The following is a 20,481-nucleotide window of genomic DNA, read 5'->3' as shown; positions in this document are numbered from 1 at the left end:
TTCTGATCGCTGCATTAGTGTCGCTACTGTCGCTAGGTAGCTAGTTATTTTTTTAGGTTCACCGCCAGGTTTTTATAGCGCTAGGTACCCCGATATACTACCCAATATTGGTTTTAACCCCCTGATTGCCTCTAGTTAACCCTTTCACCCCCTTTTGCCACTGTCACTAAGAGATCATTTTTCTGATTGCTGCATTAGTGTCGCTAGTGTCGCTAGGTAGCTAGTTTTTTTTTTAGGTTCACCGCCAGGTTTTTATAGCGCTAGGTACCCCGATATACTACCCAATAATGGTTTTAACCCCCTGATTGCCCCTAGTTAACCCTTTCACTCCCTTTTGCCAGTGTCACTAAGCGATCATTTTTCTGATCGCTGCATTAGTGTCGCTAGTGTTGCTAGGTAGCTAGTTTTTTTTTAGGTTCACCGCCAGGTTTTTATAGCGCTAGGTACCCCGATATACTACCCAATAATGGTTTTAACCCCCTGATTGCCCCTAGTTAACCCTTTCACACCCTTTTGTCAGTGTCACTAAGCGATCGTTTTTCTGATCGCTGCATTAGTGTCACTAGTGTCGTTAGGTAGCTAGTTATTTTTTTAGGTTCACTGCCAGGTTTTTATAGCGCTAGGTACCCCCATATACTACCCAATAATGGTTTTAACCCCCTGATTGCCCCTAGTTAACCCTTTCACCAGCGATCACAGTATAAGTGTCACTGGTGACGCTGGTTAGCCAGTTAGTTATTTAGGTTCCCCGTCAGGTTTTTATATAGCGCCAGGGACCCCCATATACTACCTAATAAAAATTTGAACCCCCTGATTGCCCCTAGTTAACCCTTTCACCACTGATCACCGTATAAGTGTTAAGGGTGACTCTGGTTAGTTTGCTTTTTATAGCATCGGGGCACCCACCATTTATTACCCAATAAAGGTTTAACCCCCTGATCACCCGGCGGGTGATATCAATTAGGTTTTAGGGTCAGGGTCTGTGTCGCCCCAGGCAGCGCTAGGTTAGTGCCAGTACCGCTAACACCCACACGCAAAGCATAAACCTCCTGTAGTGGTATAGAATCTGAACAGATCAATATCTGATCTGATCAGATCTATACTAGCGTCCCCAGCAGTTCAGGGTTCCAAAAAAATGCATTGTTAGCGGGATCAGCCCAGATACCTGCTAGCACCTGCGTTTTGCCCCTCTGCCCAGCCCACCCAAGTGCAGTATCGATCGATCACTGTCACTTACAAAACACTAAACACATAACTGCAGCGATCGCAGAGTCAGGCCTGATCCCTGCGATCGCTAACAGTTTTTTTGGTAGCATTTTATATTTAAATCCGGAAGGCAGTGCTTGGTTTTCAGGGTCCCGTACGTGGCTAGGCTCCCAAAAAGTCCCCCACATGTGGTATCCCCGTACTCGAGAGAAGCAGCAGAATTTATTTTGGGGTGTAATTTGACTTATGCCCATAGCATGTGTGAGCAATATATCATTTAGTGACAACTTTGTGCAAAAAAGAAAAAGTTTGTAATATTCCCGCAACTTGTGGCAAAATATTAAATATTCCATGGACTCAACATGCCTCTCAGTAAATAGCTTGGGGTGTCTACTTTCCAAAATGGGGTCATTTTGGGAGGTTTTGTGCTATTTTGGCATTTTATGGCCTTCGAAACTGTGATAGGTAGTGAGGAGTGAAATCAAAAATTTGCACCCTTAGAAATCCTGAAGGTGGTGATTGGTTTTCGGGGTGCCGTGCGCGACTAGACTCCCAAAAAGTCCCACACATGTGGTATCCCCATACTCGGGAGAAGTAGCGGAATATATTTTGGGGTGCAATTCCACATATAACCATGGCATGTGTGAGCAATATATCATTTAGTGACAACTTTTTGTAAAAAAAAAAATTTTTTAATTTTTTGTCATTATTCAATCCCTTGGGACAAAAAAAAAATATTCAATGGTCTCAACATGGCCCTCAGAAAATAGCTTGGGGTGTCTACTTTCCAAAATGGGGTCATTTGGGGGGGTTTTGTGCCATCTTGGCATTTTATGGCCTTCAAAACTGTGATAGGTAGTGAGGAGTAAAATAAAAAATGTATGCCCTTAGAAATCCTGAAGGTGGTGCTTGGATTTCGGGGTCCCGTACGCGGCTAGACTCTCAAAAAGTCCCACACATGTGGTATCCCTGTACTCAGGAGAAGCAGCAGAATGTATTTTGGGGTGTCATTTCACATATGCCCATAGCATGTGTGAGCAATATATCATTTAGTGACAACTTTGTGCAAAAAAAAAAAAAGTTTGTAATATTCCCGCAACTTGTGGCAAAATATAAAATATTCCATGGACTCAACATGCCTCTCAGTAAATAGCTTGGGGTGTCTACTTTACAAAATGGGGTCATTTTGGGGGGTTTTGTGCTATTTTGGCATTTTATGGCCTTCGAAACTGTGATAGGTAGTGAGGAGTGAAATCAAAAATTTGCACCCTTAGAAATCCTGAAGGTGGTGATTGGTTTTCGGGGTGCCGTGCGCGACTAGACTCCCAAAAAGTCCCACACATGTGTTATCCCCATACTCGGGAGAAGTAGCGGAATATATTTTGGGGTGCAATTCCACATATAACCATGGCATGTGTGAGCAATATATCATTTAGTGACAACTTTTTGTAAATTTTTTATTTATTTTTTTGTCATTATTCAATCCCTTAGGACAAAAAAAATAAATATTCAATGGGCTCAACATACCCATCAGCAATTTCCTTGGGGTGTCTACTTTCCAAAATGGGGTCATTTGGGGGGGGGTTTGTACTGCCCTGCCATTTTAGCACCTCAAGAAATGAGATAGGCAGTCATAAATTAAAAGCTGTGTAAATTCCAGAAAATGTACTCTAGTTTGTAGACACTATAACTTTTGCGCAAACCAAAAAATATACGCTTATTGACTTTTTTTTTACTAAAGACATGTGGCTGAATAAATTTTGCCCTCAATGTATGACTAAAATTTAATGTAAAGAAAGGTTACCCTCGCGCCACAGTAATTATAGAAAAAAGAAAAATACACAAACAAAAAAGATTATGGTTGCAGCAAAGCACCGACAGGGGTTCAAACCCTCCCCTGAGTGAGTAAAAAACAAATGTATGAAAGTGGTGTTGCGCTCCTTAAATAAATATAGCAGTAAATATGTGAAGTACACAATGTACAAAATTAAAAGTGAATATTCCTACAAACTATAAACGCATGATTTAGCATAAAAAAGGTGCATTCAATAAAGTGCATACAAGTGCTCGGGTAGGTACATAATATATTCAAAGTGCACAGATTGCAGTGATAGTAGGATCTGCAACGTGATTAAAAAACACTCAATAATCTAATATCAAAGGTGCAACAAGGAAAAAATACATATATGACAATAAAATCATAAAAAATAAATAAATTATATAAAGTATATTTCACAGTCCGCATTAGATCATGCACTGCAAAAAATATATTAATCCACTCTATGTGCAAATATGTGCCTGGGCGGCTGAGGCGATAAAACGAGGAGACTGAGGACCGAGAGAGGGGGCATCCATTGTTGTTTACATCTACCACCTGCTCAAAAGGATATATGCTGTTCCCTTACAGCAGTAAGGTAGCCATTGCTACCAGTGTGTGGACACCTTGCACGCTATCACCTATGGAATAAAGAGTCACTCACGGGATTAGCAGATATTTGCACACAGAGTGGACTTTTTTTCAGTGCATGATCCGATACGGACTGTGGAATATACTTTATACAATATAGTTAATCTGTCTATAATTTTATTGTTATATATATTTTTTTCTCACTCACGGGATTACCAGATATTTGCACATAGAGTGGATTAATATATTTTTTGCAGTGCATGATCTAATGCGGACTGTGAAATATACTTTATATAATTTATTTATTTTTTATGATTTTATTGTCATATATGTATTTTTTCCTTGTTGCACCTTTGATATTAGATTATTGAGTGTTTTTTAATCACGTTGCAGATCCTACTATCACTGCAATCTGTGCACTTTGAATATATTATGTACCTACCCGAGCACTTGTATGCACTTTATTGAATGCACCTTTTTTATGCTAAATCATGCGTTTATAGTTTGTAGGAATATTCACTTTTAATTTTGTACATTGTGTACTTCACATATTTACTGCTATATTTATTTAAGGAGCGCAACACCACTTTCATACATGACTAAAATTTAGTTTATTCGATTTTTCTTATAACAAAAAGAAGAAAATATCTTTTTTTTTTTCAAAATTTTCGCTCTTTTTCCATTTATATCGCAAAAAATAAAAATCGCAGAGGCAATCAAATACCATCAAAAGAAAGCTCTATTTGTGGGAAGAAAAGGACGCAAATTTCGTTTGGGTGCAATATTGCATGACCGCGCAATTACCAGTTAAAGCAGCGCAGTGCGAAATTGAAAAAAGACCTCTGGTCCTTAAGGTGTTTATTGGTCCGGGGCTGTAGTGGTTAACAATTGTGTCCCACTTGTTGGTGATTCTTCACAAAAAATAAAAATGTTATATCTTTATGTTTGAAGCCTGAAATGTGGCAAAAGGTTGAAAAGTTCAAGGGGGCCGAATACTTTCGCAAGGCACTGTATGTCAGTGTGTATGTTTGATGAGATATTCATTATTGTCATTTGTTGTTGGCAAATTTTTGCGAAGCTGTTTATATATACACAAACCATTATAAATACATTTTGAAGTGATCACATAATCTCTGTTCATAGATGTATGAGTGGAGACTACAAGGTTAGAGAAATAGCAACACACTGATCTTCCCAGGTAAGGGAGGTGTATAGATTAAAACAAACTGTGCAGCTCTGACTAAGGCTTCATGCACACAAGACGCAGATGCAAACGCTGCTGGACACATGTTGAAACCGGCGTTTAGAAACGCGCGTTTTGCCGCGATTTTTACCGCGATTTAGCGGCGTTTTACCGCGTTTGCGTCTAGAAGCGTTTAGTTAAGCTAACATCATAGACCCTCCCCAGCTCAAAAAAACAGTATTATTAACTATTTCAGCAATTTTGTGAGACCAGAGTGAGTAGCAGCAGCTGTGAGAGCTGCAGTGTACTTGTATTTAGCGTGTCACTTGCCACGGCACCTGCCACAAGTTGTGGATTGTCCACTTGCCACGTGACTTGCCACATCACCTGTCACGTCACTTGCCACGTCACCTGCCACAAGTTTTGTATTGTCCACTTGCCACGTCACTTGCCACGTCACTTGCCACAAGTTGTGGATTGTCCACTTGCCACGTGACTTGCCACATCACCTGCCACGTCACTTGCCACGTCACCTGCCACAAGTTTTGTATTGTCCACTTGCCACGTCACTTGCCACGTCACTTGCCACAAGTTGTGGATTGTCCACTTGCCACGTGACTTGCCACATCACCTGCCACGTCACTTGCCACGTCACCTGCCACAAGTTTTGGATTGTCCACTTGCCACGTGACTTGCCACATCACCTGCCACGTCACTTGCCACGTCACCTGCCACAAGTTTTGTATTGTCCACTTGCCACGTCACTTGCCACGTCACTTGCCACAAGTTGTGGATTGTCCACTTGCCACGTCACTTGCCACATCACCTGCCACGTCACTTGCCACGAGATGTGGATTGTCCACTTTCCACGTCATCTGCCATGCCACCTGCCACAAGCTGTGGATTGTCCACTTGCCACGTCACCAGCCACATCACCTGCCACAAGTTTTGGATTGTCCACTTGCCACGTGACTTGCCACATCACCTGCCACGTCACTTGCCACATCACCTGCCACAAGTTGTGGATTGTCTACTTGCCACGTCACTTGCCACATCACCTGCCACGTCACTTGCCACGTCACCTGCCACAAGTTGTGGATTGTCCACTTGCCACGTCACCTGCCACGTCACCTGCCACAAGTTGTGGATTGTCCACTTGCCACGTCACTTGCCACGTCACCTGCCACAAGTTGGGGATTGTCCACATCACCTGCCACGTCACTTGCCACATCACCTGCCACAAGTTGTGGATTGTCCACTTGCCACGTCACTTGCCACATCACCTGCCACGTCACTTGCCACAAGATGTGGATTGTCCACTTTCCATGTCACCTGCCATGCCACCTGCCACAAGTTGTGGATTGTCCACTTGCCACGTCACCAGCCACATCACCTGCCACAAGTTGTGGATTTCCACTTGCCACGTGACTTGCCACATCACCTGCCACATCACCTGTCACAAGTTGTGGATTGTCCACTTGCCACGTCACTTGCCACCTGCCATGTCACTTGCCACAAGTTGTGGATTGTCCACTTCCAATTGCAATTGTTTAAAATATTTTTCTAATGGTTTTTCATCATTTGCAATCATTTTTGAGATTTTTAATGTAAAAAAAAGGTCACCTTTAAAAACGCATATAAACGCAAACGCGGCTAAACGCGGGTGCCGCGTTTAGCCGCGTTTTGCGTCTGAAACATGGAAATTTTTGCAATTTTGAACGCATTTTTTTGCTTCTGGAAAAACGAGATTAAACGCAACTGCATAAAAACGGAAAAAAACGAGACTGTGTGCATGGACACATAGGATAACATTGAATGAGTTCAGGGGCAGTTGAAAAAACTGTCCAACTGCATCTGAACGCGCGTTTAACTGCGTCTCGTGTGCATGAGGCCTAAAGATTAATAATACCCTTGCTAATGCTATAGGTGTAGGCCATTTAATACTTTATGAAGCCTGACTGGAATACTCCCAGGACGTTGCTAAGTACTCTCAGGACATTGCTAAGTAAGGCCTAGTCCTCACTGCTCAGCAACATCATCAAAGGAGAGAGCTCTTTCTCTGATTCAAACCCCCTCACGCACTCTTTCTCTCCCCTGATGTAGTAGCTCTGAGCTCAGAATTTGAGAGCTCACTCCTGTGATGGTGGAGGTGAGCAGTGATGACTAGACCTCACTTAGCAATGTCCTGGGAGTACCTAGCAACATCCTGGCAGTATTCCAGTTAGGTTTCATAAGGTATGTAAATGGCCTACAACTCCCCTAAATGTTAGTCTATGGTGTCCATGAACACATAGGTTTTTAGAGGAGTTTAGAAGAAAAAAAAAGCCCACTACCAGTGCGTCCAGGAGCATCAAAGTCTTGACAGAAAAAAAGCTTGATGCTTCTAAACGCATCCAAAAGCGTGTTAAAGCTAGGGGTGTTTAGCACATGAGCGTTAATGCATTCGGCCAGAACAAATTATTATTATGATCATTTAAAAGAATGGCCCAAGTGCTTGATGCCTGTAAACATGCCTCAACGCGTTAAACACTTTTACAAGCATCAGGCCCTTTTTCTGCCACAACACTGCTACCAGGAGGAATGACTTCTAGTAGAGTTGGCAAAATGTCCTGTGTGCACGAGGCCTTCCACCAGAAGTAAACAGGCTAATGTACATAGTAAATCGCATTTCATATTTGTCTATTCACTATGGCTCTTACCTGGTTGAAGTAACATGTCGGACATTTGTTTTCAGAGAAGGATGGTGTAGTTCGGTATCTTGTGATGCAAGGCCAGCAAAACACGTGTTTACATGGGTTATAGATATAATCCTCCACCTCGTCTGCACATAGGTCACAGGTAACAAGAGATCCGGCTCTGATTGGCATAGACATGTATTAAACATAACATAACAAAACATGAGGTGGGAATTCATTGAATAACACATAGTTACTTAAAGGGTTACTAAACCCAGAACCTGCATTCACTATATCTGGTCTCCCACAGTACACAGAACATGGAAATGCAATTCTTTTAGTAAATATAAACTGATAAATGCCTTTTCTCCTCAGCAGTATATAGCAGTCTTGTGACTTCTATCAGTTCCTAGTAAAGCTTCTAGGAGGAGTTTTCATTCTCCCTGATCCTCTGTCTGGACAGTGCTGATTGGCCCTATTCTAATTACATGCACCCTCCCAAGAAAAAAATAAAACTCTCTAGCAATGCACACCAAACTGAGCATGTGCAGCCCGTCTCCTGGCTCTGTAAATATCAAGTTATTGTTTGGAGACAGTGGAAAAAGAGGAGGATCAGAGAAGACAAACATCCTTTATACACAATGCAAAGGATTAACCCCTTAAGCCCCATACACACTATAAGATTTTCCTTCAGATTTAGCAAAACCATATAGTATAATGTCAAACCTTAGGAGTTTCAATTTGTATGCAATCGGGCAGGCCCTTGCACTACATGGTTTTGGTAAATCTGAAGGAAAAAATCTGCAGAAAATCTGATGTTTGTATGGGGCTTTAGGTTCCACAGTGAGTATAAGTCCCCTCCCTTTCACACAGGCACTATCAGTTCTTATCCGTTGCTTCATCCGTCTTCCGTTCCGTTAATATCCATTTTCATCCGTTAATGTACAAGTTTACATCCGTTTTTTCATCCGTTTTGATCTGTTTACAGCAGATTCTGTGCCTTTAAGGAAATTACCCAGAAAGCATTGCTCCTCCCATACAGATAAAAAAATATATATATTTCTTCAAAACGGATCTTAACTGATCGGACATTGTCCGTTAACGTCAGTTATTATCCGTTTTGACAGATCTGGAGGTAGCCTTGTACTTTAAAAAAACGGATAAAAACGGAAGCGGAGGTTAACGGATGGTCATCCGTTTGCTCATAGGAATGCATTGCCGCCCCTTGACGGATGGAAGAAAAACAGATAGACGTCGGATTTTGTCTGACGGATTTTGTCCGAAACTTGTGTTGCATGCACACGGTCGGACAAAGTTGTTGGAAAATCCGATCGTTCGTAATGATGACGTCATTTTGTTACGACGGGACTACGTTCAGGCTAGCAGCCAATAGCTTTGGTCTAGGAATTTGATCTGAGCATGCGTGGCACTTTGTCCGATCGGAATTCTCTACAAACGATAGTACAAAGTCCCATCGGATCATGTTGTTGGAAATTTTTTTAGCCCAGCTCTAAAACTTTGTCGGTCAGATATTCCGACGCAAACAGTCCGATGGAGCCCACCAACAGTCGGATTATCCAACAACATGGTCCAATCGGACATTTTCCGTCGGAATGTCCGACCGTGTGTACAAGGGCTTACAAGTATGCTTTGCATATACAGACTGATTTTACTTTTGTGGGTTTAGTAACACTTTAACAATTTATGATTTTGTTGTGCTTTTAGGACCATCCAATATCTTTGAGACAGGCATATCAAGAAGTTTTTCACTTATTTTGGATTCCCTTATGGACTGATCACACACACACAATATATATATATATATATAAAATCACATTCTTATTTTGGTCATATTTTATTAGCGCAGCAATCTTTTAGTTTTTATAACTTGATGTATTCCTATATTTTGGGAAATCTTCCTGACTATACCTTTTATTATGTCCCCAGAATCCTTTCAGAAATCCTCCTCTATTCCTAATATTTGAATTTTTTATGGTTTACTTTGGATATGAGCAATTTGAATAAATATTTTTAGTAAGTATGTACTTTAGTTTCATAATTTTGTGGGGTGGATGACTGATGGAATAATGTGGGTTTACTCTGAGTCGTCCATCTCCGTTTTGGTTCTCGCTGCTCTGATGGACCTTGTGATGAATCAAAACCTGACTATGTTGGAACATGGTTCTCTCTCGTGGAACCCCTGCATGGGCAAGTTGTCACTTCTAATATTTATGCTATACGTTCTCTGTATTGATGAAAAATAAAGAGATAAAGAATAATGTACGTTGCCTATATCTTTATTTATATTTTATTGTGTGTGTGTGTGTGTGTATATATGGGTATATATATATATATATATATATATATATATATATATATATATATATATATACGCGCACACACACATATATATATAATGAGAGCAAAACCCTGTCACTGTGGAGAATATGATACAGTGTTCACTTTAAGGGTTAATGCAAGGTTTCCAGACTATCGCTTCTGAGCGGAGAAAGCTGTGTTTTTGGTTTTCCCTGGATTCTGTAGTTCTAGATCAGAACCTTCAATACTGTCTCTGGATTTTACCAGGTGCCTGCAACCTGTCGGAGACTCGGAGTACACAGGTGTGCAGGGTCCTTATATACTCAAACCTGTCCCAGATTGTAGACTGTGTGGAAGACAGAAGGGTTCACCCAGATGTCAGAGCTTCCCAAGAGAGTAGCTGAGACAAGAGATCTCAATCAGGAATGCTTATCCAGAGGCCAGGATTGGTTCGCGCAGCAGGGCACAGCAACTAAAGGCTAAGCCCTTGTACACACGGTCGGACATTCCGACGCAAATTGTCCGATCGGACCGTGTTGTCGGATAATCTGACTGTGTGTGGGCTCCATCGGACTGTTTCCGTCGGAATATCTGACGGACAAAGTTTTAGAGCTGGGCTATAAAACTTTCCAACAACATGATCCGATCGGACTTTGTCCGATTGTGTGTAGAGAATTCCGATTGGACAAAGTGCCACGCATGCTCAGATCAAATTCCTAGACCAAAGCTATTGGCTACTAGCCTGAACGTAGTCCCGTCGTAACAAAATAACGTCATCACGTTACGTACGATCGGATTTTCTGACAACTTTGTCCGACCGTGTGTATTCAACACAAGTTTCGGACAAAATCCGCCAGACAAAATCCGACGGATTTTGTTGTCGGAATGTCCGACTGTGTGTACAAGGGCTAAGAGATCCAAGTGAACCAGGAGAGCTGGTCAACATAGTCAGAGGGACGTGGTAAGAAGAGCTGCGGTGCTGCAAACAAGGGAGCCAGGTGGCTCGCTTTTTTGTTTGACTGGTCATATTGCTGTGGAAAAAACCCCTGCATGAGCAACTGATATCTATGTGAATGTTCTGTTTTATTTAATCAGCCCCGGAAGATTTTACCCCCTTCCTGACCAGAGCACTTTTTACAATTTGGCACTGCATCACTTTAACTGATAATTGCGCTGTCATGCAATGCTGTACTCAAACAAAATGTATGGTCTTTTTCCCCCACAAATAGAGCTTTCTTTTGGTCGTAATTGATCACCTCTGCGCTTTTTATTTTTTGCGCTATAAAAAAAACACAATTCTGAAAAAAAAAACAATATTTTTTACTTTTAGCTATAATAAATATCCCTAAATAAAAAAAAAATGTCTTCATCAATTTAGGCCAGTATATATTCTTCTACATATTTTTGGTAAAAAAAAAAGAATCGCAATAAGTGTATATTGATCGGTTTGCGCAAAAGTTATAGCGTCTACAAACTATAAGAAAGATTTATGGATTTTTTTTTACTAGTAATGGTAGTGATTTGCAATTTTTAGCAGTACTGCTACATTGCGACAGATAGATCGGACATTTTTGACACATTTTTGGGACCACTGACATTTATACAGCAATCAGTGCTATAAATATGCACTGATTACTGTGTAAATGTCACTGGTAGGAAAGGGGTTAACACTAGGGGGTGATAAAGGGGTTAAATGTGTGTCCCCTCCATGTCTTCTAACTGTATGGGGATAGGACTGACTGGAGGAAGAGACATATTGTTGTTCCTACTTAGTAGGAACAACAGTAGGAACTAGCTGTTACCCCTAGCAAGAGGAAATTTGTTTGGCTGCTAGGAGGTGTTGGAGAGTCCAAAAATTGTTAAAGTAACTCACAAGTGCTTTTTTACCAGTTTAGCACCCTCCTAGGTAGGTAGGTGCTAGAGTAGGATTTTTTTGTCTTAGGGTAGGCAAATTTAGGCAGGCCTGGCTGCCAGCGAGGCCTATTTGTTTTGACTTAGGTTGGAAGTGGCTCAGGATAGCAGCTGGTGACTCACAGGCAGCATCACTAAGACCTCCCTCTTCTTTCTAGAGCTTTCTGGAAGGTTTTGGAAAGAGAGCAGGATTGGAGAAGTGGAGCTGCTTGGGGTGTTCTAAGGAGCCCTGACCAATCCCCAACCTGGATTGACAGGGGGCTTAAATACCCAGGGTCAGCCCAGCTGGGGAGGAGTTGGAGTTGTTCAGAGCTTGATGATGAAATCCTAGGCTGTCGGGCCTTTGAGGGAGCTCCCCAGTCTGGGGGGGGGGGTGACCTTGGGCCCCGTTGTGGAGAAGGTCCTTCAAGAAACCATGAATACGTCTTGGACAGGAGGCACAGGAGCAGCAGAGAGGACAGCAGGAGAGAGCATTGTCGGGCAAGTCTAGCTTCTCAAATTTCTTGACAATATGAGCAGGGACCCCTTGGCACGAAGCTGCTCCCATTTTGAAAGAATGACCAGAGTATGAATAGGGTCCAGTCCCAAAAATTGGCCAATAGGGTATGGCAATGTAGCACGAATTGAGCTGCGGAGAGGGGAGCACTAGGGAAAGGCCACAGAGGACCATCATCGGATTTGTCAGACATAGCACTGACGAGCTGGTCTAAATCCAAAACCGTGCACCCTGCCTAGCCAATCTCGGAAAACCTGATGTCTGTGCTGACTCCTTTCTGCAGCTTCTTGCATGTGTGCAGATGCAAACAGAGTGGCCAAGGGGGCTGACCAGCTGATTGGCCAAAAGTATGCAAGACCCTGACCCAGTACGCGTAAACTCCCCCGGCCTCAGGAAACTGTAAATGGCCAGATATATGGCTGCCTTGAGCACCAACCTAGGTAGCAACCCAAAAGGAGATATGGTGAGCATGTCGGACATGTCACGAGAAAAGTGGCCCATGATGGGAAGTCTGCTGGGCACAGCCAGAGGACAACTCTTCTGAATCCCTTTGAGGATGGCCCTGATGGGGTGATTGGAAAAAAAAGAGGGCCTATAGGGATCTTCCAAAAACATAAAATGCTGAATCCCTGCCAGATATGTTCTGTTGGTGCTGTGGGCCAGTTTGAGCTGAAAAGTGTCAAAAAGCGGTAAAAGCCAGTAGGTACTGGATGTTGATGCTGTCAAAACTAGAATACCATGACTGGAAAGCGAGGAAAGCCTTCCTGGTATTCACAGACAAAGACTTGGGACAGTAGAATTTTCTGGAGCTGAACTCGGCTGACTCTCCAAAACCTCAATTCTGCTATACAACTCTCACCAGGAAGTAGCCAGGGAACTAAGGGTAGTGAGGATTCAAAACAAGGAGGAAGCCACCGTCCAAAGAGTAACATGCTCCGCACTAGAACCTGAAGCACAGGGGAACAGCAACCTGAATAGCTCAGCTTTCTGTGCTGAAGTAGGGTACAAAATACCCCTGTGCTGCAGTTCTGCCATAAGCCTCGGGACGGTCTAGGTATTGAGAGAGGGTGAGCTACCACGCCCTTAACCCCTAGCCAGAGAGGGAGTGATGGACGCAAAGTCCTTTGCTAGTGACATGACCTGAGTAAAACTGATATAAACAAAGGAACATAATTAAACTTCCCCAAGACTTACCTTTGACTGAACAGACACCCCACCCCTCCTGCAAATAAAAAAAATGTTGTGCAGGACCGACATGTGTCTGTCCTGTGAAATTACCAGGCCAAGAACCTGAGGCGTAACAGGCAAATTAAAACATAAACTCAGGCTTTGAAACCTGAAAACGTGTCAGGCTACTGATGTGAATAGTCAATGTTAAACTAAGAAACAGAAACCAAGATAGAGTCGTATGTGACACGGATGAGGAGACTTGCCACTGCCCAAACTAAAAAACACGGCCAACTTAATCTGTGTGAACCTGTAATGAGATAGGTAATGCTGCAGTGAAGACGCCACAAACTAAACGTGAAGAAGTGATACAAAACACATGTAACCACAGAAAAATAATGAGAATAATGAGAACACCACATAGAGAAAAAAAATGAACAGTACCCAGCCAACCGATGCAAGTGGTAAAACGTGTCTGAGAAAGATCGTAACATAACTGGCAAGGAACACCAGCTGCGTGATACACTTGCGTTGCCTGAGAAAAAATGAGCTGCGTGAGGAATGAGAGCTGCGTGAGAAACGTAACCTGCCTGGCAACGTAAGCTGAATGAGAAACATTACTGCGTGATAAACCTAGGCTCCGTGAAAACAGATGAGGAGACTTGTCACTGAACAAGCCAATTAAAAAACGATCACCTCAACCTGTTAGGTACCATAAAAAGGTAACTGAATTGGTGGAACGTTGTCAGCCCTAACATGAGAAAAGTGCTAAAAACCTTAAAGCGGGAGTCCACCGGGACTCCGCATTTTTTTTTTTTTTTAAAAGCCAGCAGCTACAAATACTGCAGCTGCTGACTTTTAAAATAGTGACACTTACCTGTCCAGCGCGCCCGCGATGTCGGCACCCGAAGCCGATCTCTAGATCGTCTGTAAGGTGCTGCCGCCGCCATCTTGGGTATGGGAATCAGGAAATGGAGCCTTTCGGCTTCATTTCCCGGTTCCCTACTGCGCATGCGCGAATCGCGCTGCACAATAAGGACGGTCCCCGCTGCCTGTGGGATCTGTGTGTTTCCCAGCAGGCAGCAGGGCACTTGCGGAAAGGGGCGTAATCTACGCCCCTTTCCGCAGAGAGCTATCCCGGGAATGGGTGCAGAATACCTGTACTGTACAGGTATCTGCACCCCCTCCCCCCTGAAAGGTGCCAATTGTGGCGCCGGAGGGGGGGAGGGTTCCGATGAGCGGAGGTCCACTTTAGGGTGGACCTCCGCTTTAAGTACGAGTAAACCGAAATAGCCACCTGAAACTGGACTGGGAAACAAACAACGGACTTCCAAGAACCCTGTTGCAATGTAGAAACCACTACTATGGAGGGAAAAACAAATACACAAAGCAACTACTGCCACTCAGGATAAAATGCAAAGAAATGAAAACACCAACATAAGCCAGAGTTCGACCAAATGTACCCCAAACTTACTTTAAGGAAAGGACAACTCTTTATTTTTATTTTTTTGAACAACCTCCCAAAGGTGGCTGTGCTTAAAGCATACAAAGTATACGTAGCACAAGGCTGAAGACGTGTCAGTCTCAAGAAACTAGCAAGGCTGAGCTACCTGAGGCAAATTAAAAATGTAAACTTAAGCCTATGAACCTAAAGACGTGTCAGGCAAGTGGTATGAGTAGTGAGAAGGCATGACGTATGAAATTGTAATGTAAACCGTGGGAAACAGATGAGGGGACTTGCCAACGCACAAGCCAATTAAAAACAATCATCTCAACCCGAAGGTACCCATAAATGTGATAGGTAAACCAGCAGTGGAGTGTAGCCATAATCTAAAACATGAAGATATGAACCTGACATGTATAAATGTACTTTAGCGCCAGACTGACAATGTCAGTCTCAGCATTCAGACAGAAGCCAAAATTAACCTGAGGTGTAGCAGGCAAACAACGTAAGAACAGGACCGAAACATGCCGGTCTTGTGCAATACCAGGCCGAGTTACCTGAGGCGTAACAGGTAAATTAAAAATGTAAACTCAGGCCTTGAAACCTGAAAACATTACAGGCTACTGATGTAAGTAGAAAAATGAACAAAAGAGCTGCACCAAATAATATAAATCAAAAAAAACTATTTATAAAGAAAAGTCCATGAAAACTTTATGTTATCCAAGAAAGGAAAAAACGATCGCACCACAGTGATTCCACACTTCCTTATCGCTATAGTGTCCCACCACCGACCAAACAGTGCGCTTACCAGATGGTAAAAGCACAAGGAGCGTTTAAAGTACCAAGCCACCGGCAGCTCCTCGCTTCCACCGAACACTTTATCCTTAATCCCTCAGGAGACGAACAATCCATACACTGTAGCCGCTCCACAATCTCATCAGTGACCCAGGTACACGTTCGTAATATAAAAAGAAAATAAGCCTCCCATAGTGTAAAAAACTTCAATGCTTTTTTAATTAGTAGAAATACACTTACATAAAAACGAACGTTTTTCGCATGTAAAATCAAACCGGCCGGAAAAAACGAGAGCCCGTCCTCCTCTCGTAAAACACGTGGTGACGTCACAGCGTGCCCTCCCTTTTACCATCTGGTAAGCGTACTGTTTGGTCGGTGGTGGGACACTATAGCGATAAGGAAGTGTGGAATCACTGTGGTGCGATCGTTTTTTCCTTTCTTGGATAACAAAGTTTTCATGGACTTTTCTTTATAAATTGTTTTTTTTTTTTTTTTATATTATTTGGCGCAGCTCTTTTGTTCATTTTTCTATCTATATTTATGTGTGTGTAAGCCTTATATTTTGTGAAACATTCACTTGTAATTTTTGGACTATTTTGTATTTATGTCTAAGATTAATTCTTTGGAGATATTCATCTGAGGAAAATATTTATTTTTATTTTTTCTTGCTTGATATTATCTCCTCTTGCACGATATAATAAGAAAGAGGAATTGTTTCCTCCTTTTTTTTAGGTTTTCAGCGCGGTTTTATTTTCTTTTACTGATGTAAGTGGTAACATGCAACTATGAAACAGAAACCAAGATGTAACGTATGTAACAAGGATGAGGAAACTTGCCACTGCACACGCCAATTAAAAACAATCAACTCAATCCGTGCAAACCTGAAAACGTGACAGGTAGCTGCAGTGGAGACACCATAACTTACTGTGAAGATGTGATGCCACATCTGTAGAAACCTAATGAAGGGTACCCAGCCAAACAATGAAAGCAGTAATCACGTAACTAAGTGAAAACGACACGTAACTGGGTGTGGAACAAAACTGCGTGAGCATACGGAGAAAAGTAAACTAAGACAGGAATGTAAGCTGCGTGAAGGAACTTGACTGAGTGATAAACGTGAGTAGCGTGCGACTATGTGAAACGCGAGCTGCATGAGAACCGAGGCTGCATGAGAAACGCAAACTGTATGAAAACGTAGGTGCATGAGAAACGTAAGTTACAAGAAAAACATGAGTGCGTGAGAAACGTAAGTTGCGTGAGAAGCGTAAGTTGCGTGAGAAAAACAAAATTACATGAGAAAATAAACTGCGAAAGAAACGAAAAATGCAAGAGAAGCGTAAAATGCAAGAGAAACTTAAAATGCAAGAGAAACGTAAGATGCAAGAGAAACGTAAGATGCAAGAGAAACGTAAAAGATGCAAGAAAAACGTAAGATGCAAGAGAAGTGTAAGTTAGTACGAGAAAACGTGAGTTGCACGAGGTACATAAGCTGCGTCAGAACAGATGAGGAGACTTGCTGAACACACCGAACCAGCCAATTAAAAATGATCACCTCAATCTGTTACAACCCATAGACCTGATGGGTAACCTGTAGTAATAGAACGTAGTTAGCCCTGCTGTGTGAAAACGTGTCAACACACTGAAATACGTACCTGAACTGCCTGGGAATCAACAAACAGACCCCTGAGAAACCCTGCTGCAACATAGAAAAACCACCACTACAGAAGTAAACAATACACACAGCAACTACACAGAATAACGTGTATGTACCTGAAGAATTAGGTTTGAATAAAGAAAACTAAACCACCCCTGAAAACCAGTGGCCCCCGACATCTAGACTGCCCCCCGACATCCAGACTAGCCCCCGACATCCATACTGGCCCCCCCTCTGACATCCAGACTGGCCCCCCTCTGACATCCAGACTAGCCCCCCCTCTGACATCCAGACTAGCCCCCCCTCTGACATCCAGACTAGCCCCCCCTCTGACATCCAGACTAGCCCCCCCTCTGACATCCAGACTAGCCCCCCCTCTGACATCCAGACTGGCCCCCCTCTGACATCCAGACTGGCCCCCCTCTGACATCCAGACTGGCCCCCCTCTGACATCCAGACTGGCCCCCGACATCCATACTAGCCCCCCTCTGACATCCAGACCGTCGTTGCTGCGCAGAAAGAGATTGAGCTGCGGCGCCACCCACCTTCTGCCCCTTTCCATTACAGTTCACAGACACTGGCAGCGGGGCGGGGGTGGGCGGCGCTGCAGCATCTCTATTGTAGCCATCATGCCTTCTGGTCTTCTTTAAAATGGCGGCCAGTGGCGAAAAATCGCGAATAACCGAATTTCCCGGGACATTTCCCAGGACAAAATTAAATCGGAACAAGGGTCCTAATCCCGGGAATGTCCCGGGAAATTTGGGACAGTTGGCAACTATGCACTGGTAGATGGCGCTGGTGGGCACTGGTAGGTACCTCCAAAATTGGGACCGATGTCCCTCTCGCATCTGCCGGTGATCTGCTTTTTTTGCCTCCTCACGCTATGAGACTCGCTGATCACAAAGCGCACAGGCCGTTCAAGCACGGGAGGACGTCCAGCGACGCCCTCCCGGCAAAGGAAGTCCGCGCTGTAGCCACCTTTTGGCTATAGTGTGGACGGCAAGTGGTTAATGTTTGATTGTATACTATACGTGTTTGTGGAAAATAATAAAAATAATTTTCCAAAAAAAAAAAAAAACCCTAGTGCACACGGGCGGAATTGGCTGGTTCAATAGAAACCAGCCAACATTGATCTGATCTGACAGGAGCCGGCCATGACCAAAAGAAGTCTGCCGACAGGTTCCCGTCAGCGTGCTCAGCCAATGGCTAAGAGAGCTGACCAGGGTGTTCTGGCGGGAGGCTGTCAGAACAGAATAGCACAGCAGGGGAGATCACGTTACTAACATCGGGCTGTTAGTATAGCGGCTCCAACCTGAGCAGTCAGTTTTTTTCGGGATGAACAAAAAAAATTGTTGTGTGAATGAGGCTTAAAGTGGTACTTCTAAGCATCACAAACCAAAAACACAATTTCATTCATTTTTAATATTCAAAGCAAACTCCCCCATCCATCCATGTCTCCATGCTATATTTTGATGAGATATCACCCCTAGCATTTCCGGCCATGGGCAACTTGAGTAAGGGCAAATGATTCATGTAGCATTTACTTCCTGGAATCCATATGCCCTTGTAACGACATATTCGGCGACCCATCAGTTTTCTACAGAAGTGGCGTTCCATTGCCGCCATCTTTCTACACCCCACACTCGTCCACGGTAAGGATACACTAAGAAGGGGGAAAGTGGACATGTTGTTACACCAACTGCGTTTATATAGTGAAATACAGGACTTAGAACTCCATCTGACTGGTTAGATGTTGAATTTTAAAAGCAGCAAACTTCTGTGAGATTAGTAAACCTGTGAGATGAGCAGGGAATGCCGCCGCTTTTAAAATTCAACAGTCAGACGGAGTTCTAAGTCCTGTATTTCACTATATAAACGCACTTTACTGTTATAAATACGCGTATAATGCAAAACTGCGCTGGATATAACAAAATGTCCACTTTCCCCCTTCTTAGTGTATCCTTACTGTCCTGTAAGGATACACTGTACTGTGTATCCTTACAACAAGCATGCATACAGGAGGGTGTGCTTAGCTGAGAAAAGCCCCATCCCTCCCCCCCCCCCCCCCCAAGACTCCTGGGACGCATGACATAATTTGCCTAGGTAAGAAACCAGGAAGTAACAGAAGAAGTGTTGAAAAAAAAAGTTTAGAACAGGGAAATCTGATATACGGTACTTTCCTATCCATTTACTAATGCTAGCAGCATGAGGATTAAAAATAATGCCGAGTGGGAGAATAAAGTTCCACTTTAAAAAAGAGAGGAAAAGAGCAGGTAGTCTTAGAGGACAATGTGCCTGAGGGTATCATAATGTCAGTAACTTATGGTCAAAGTAAAAAGGATGGAGTGTATGATATTCAGGGTTGCCAAACTCACAGAAACTAGTTTTGTATCCAGTATCATAGGTATATTTTCTCTCTGCATAACGGCTAATATATATATATATATAAAACAACCCACATCACAAAGTCTTTTTTTTAATAACATAATTCTGCCCCTTATAGAACGTTTTGCTAAAATAAATGTCACCTACACACAACTAAATTGTGTTACATTGCTCTTCTCCCAGCCATGGCCTTCAAGAATAAAACGATCAGAAATTACTAGATTTAAGATTAACTAGACAGTTTCTTTCAATCCTGATAGCCATTTGTTTTTTCCCCAGTCTTCAAAATGAGAGAGCATACTGTTCTTTCTTACCCGGAGGAGTCTTGACTGTCCATGTTTGCCCACGTATCAGACTTCTAGCCTGCTTTCACGCATTAAGTACTCATCCTTTGCCACGCCTCACACGGAACTATGGACTGGGTTGAGTTTCCATTCTGAGGAATAGAAACTGAAACCTGATACTTATTATATAAAAAAGGAGGCCTCCGCTGCTGGGGGACACCAGATGCAAAGGAGATGTAAAGGAGGCCTTCCGCTGTTGGGGGACACCAGATGTAAAGGAGGCCTCCGCTGCTGGGGACACCAGATGTAAAGGAGGGCTCCGCTGCCAGGGAACCAGATGTAAAGGAGATGTAAAGGAGGCCTTCCGCTGTTGGGGGACACCAGATGTAAAGGAGGCCTCCGCTGCTGGGGGACACCAGATGTAAAGGAGGCCTCCGCTGCTGGGGGACACCAGATGTAAAGGAAGGCTCCGCTGCCTCATACTTACTATATAAAAAATCGAAAGTGCTGTTAAAATGGGGGTGGAATTTTTCACGAAACTCAAACACATCTCCT

At 43.1% G+C, this 20,481-nt stretch overlaps 1 protein-coding gene across 2 annotated transcripts in view; it reads right to left on the bottom strand.

The window, feature by feature from the left end:
* Positions 1-20,071, bottom strand: part of LOC143960912 (RING finger protein 112-like) — a 97,302-nt gene extending 77,231 nt beyond the window's left edge. For both annotated transcript variants that reach the window (XM_077469928.1, XM_077469929.1), the window contains exons 1-2: positions 19,957-20,071; positions 7,496-7,652 (exon numbers count right to left, since the gene is read on the bottom strand). In XM_077469928.1, coding sequence (XP_077326054.1) covers positions 7,496-7,652; positions 19,957-19,979 — 180 coding nt within the window. In that variant the 5' untranslated portion in view covers positions 19,980-20,071. The remainder of the gene's footprint in view (positions 1-7,495; positions 7,653-19,956) is intronic.
* Positions 20,072-20,481: the final 410 nt, after the last annotated feature.

Source organism: Lithobates pipiens, unplaced genomic scaffold (genome assembly GCF_037356315.1).
Source record: "Lithobates pipiens isolate NorthernLeopardFrog02 unplaced genomic scaffold, aLitPip1_a1.2 Scaffold_8, whole genome shotgun sequence".
NCBI lineage: Eukaryota > Metazoa > Chordata > Amphibia > Anura > Ranidae > Lithobates > Lithobates pipiens.
This window is presented reverse-complemented; position numbering and strand designations above follow the sequence as displayed.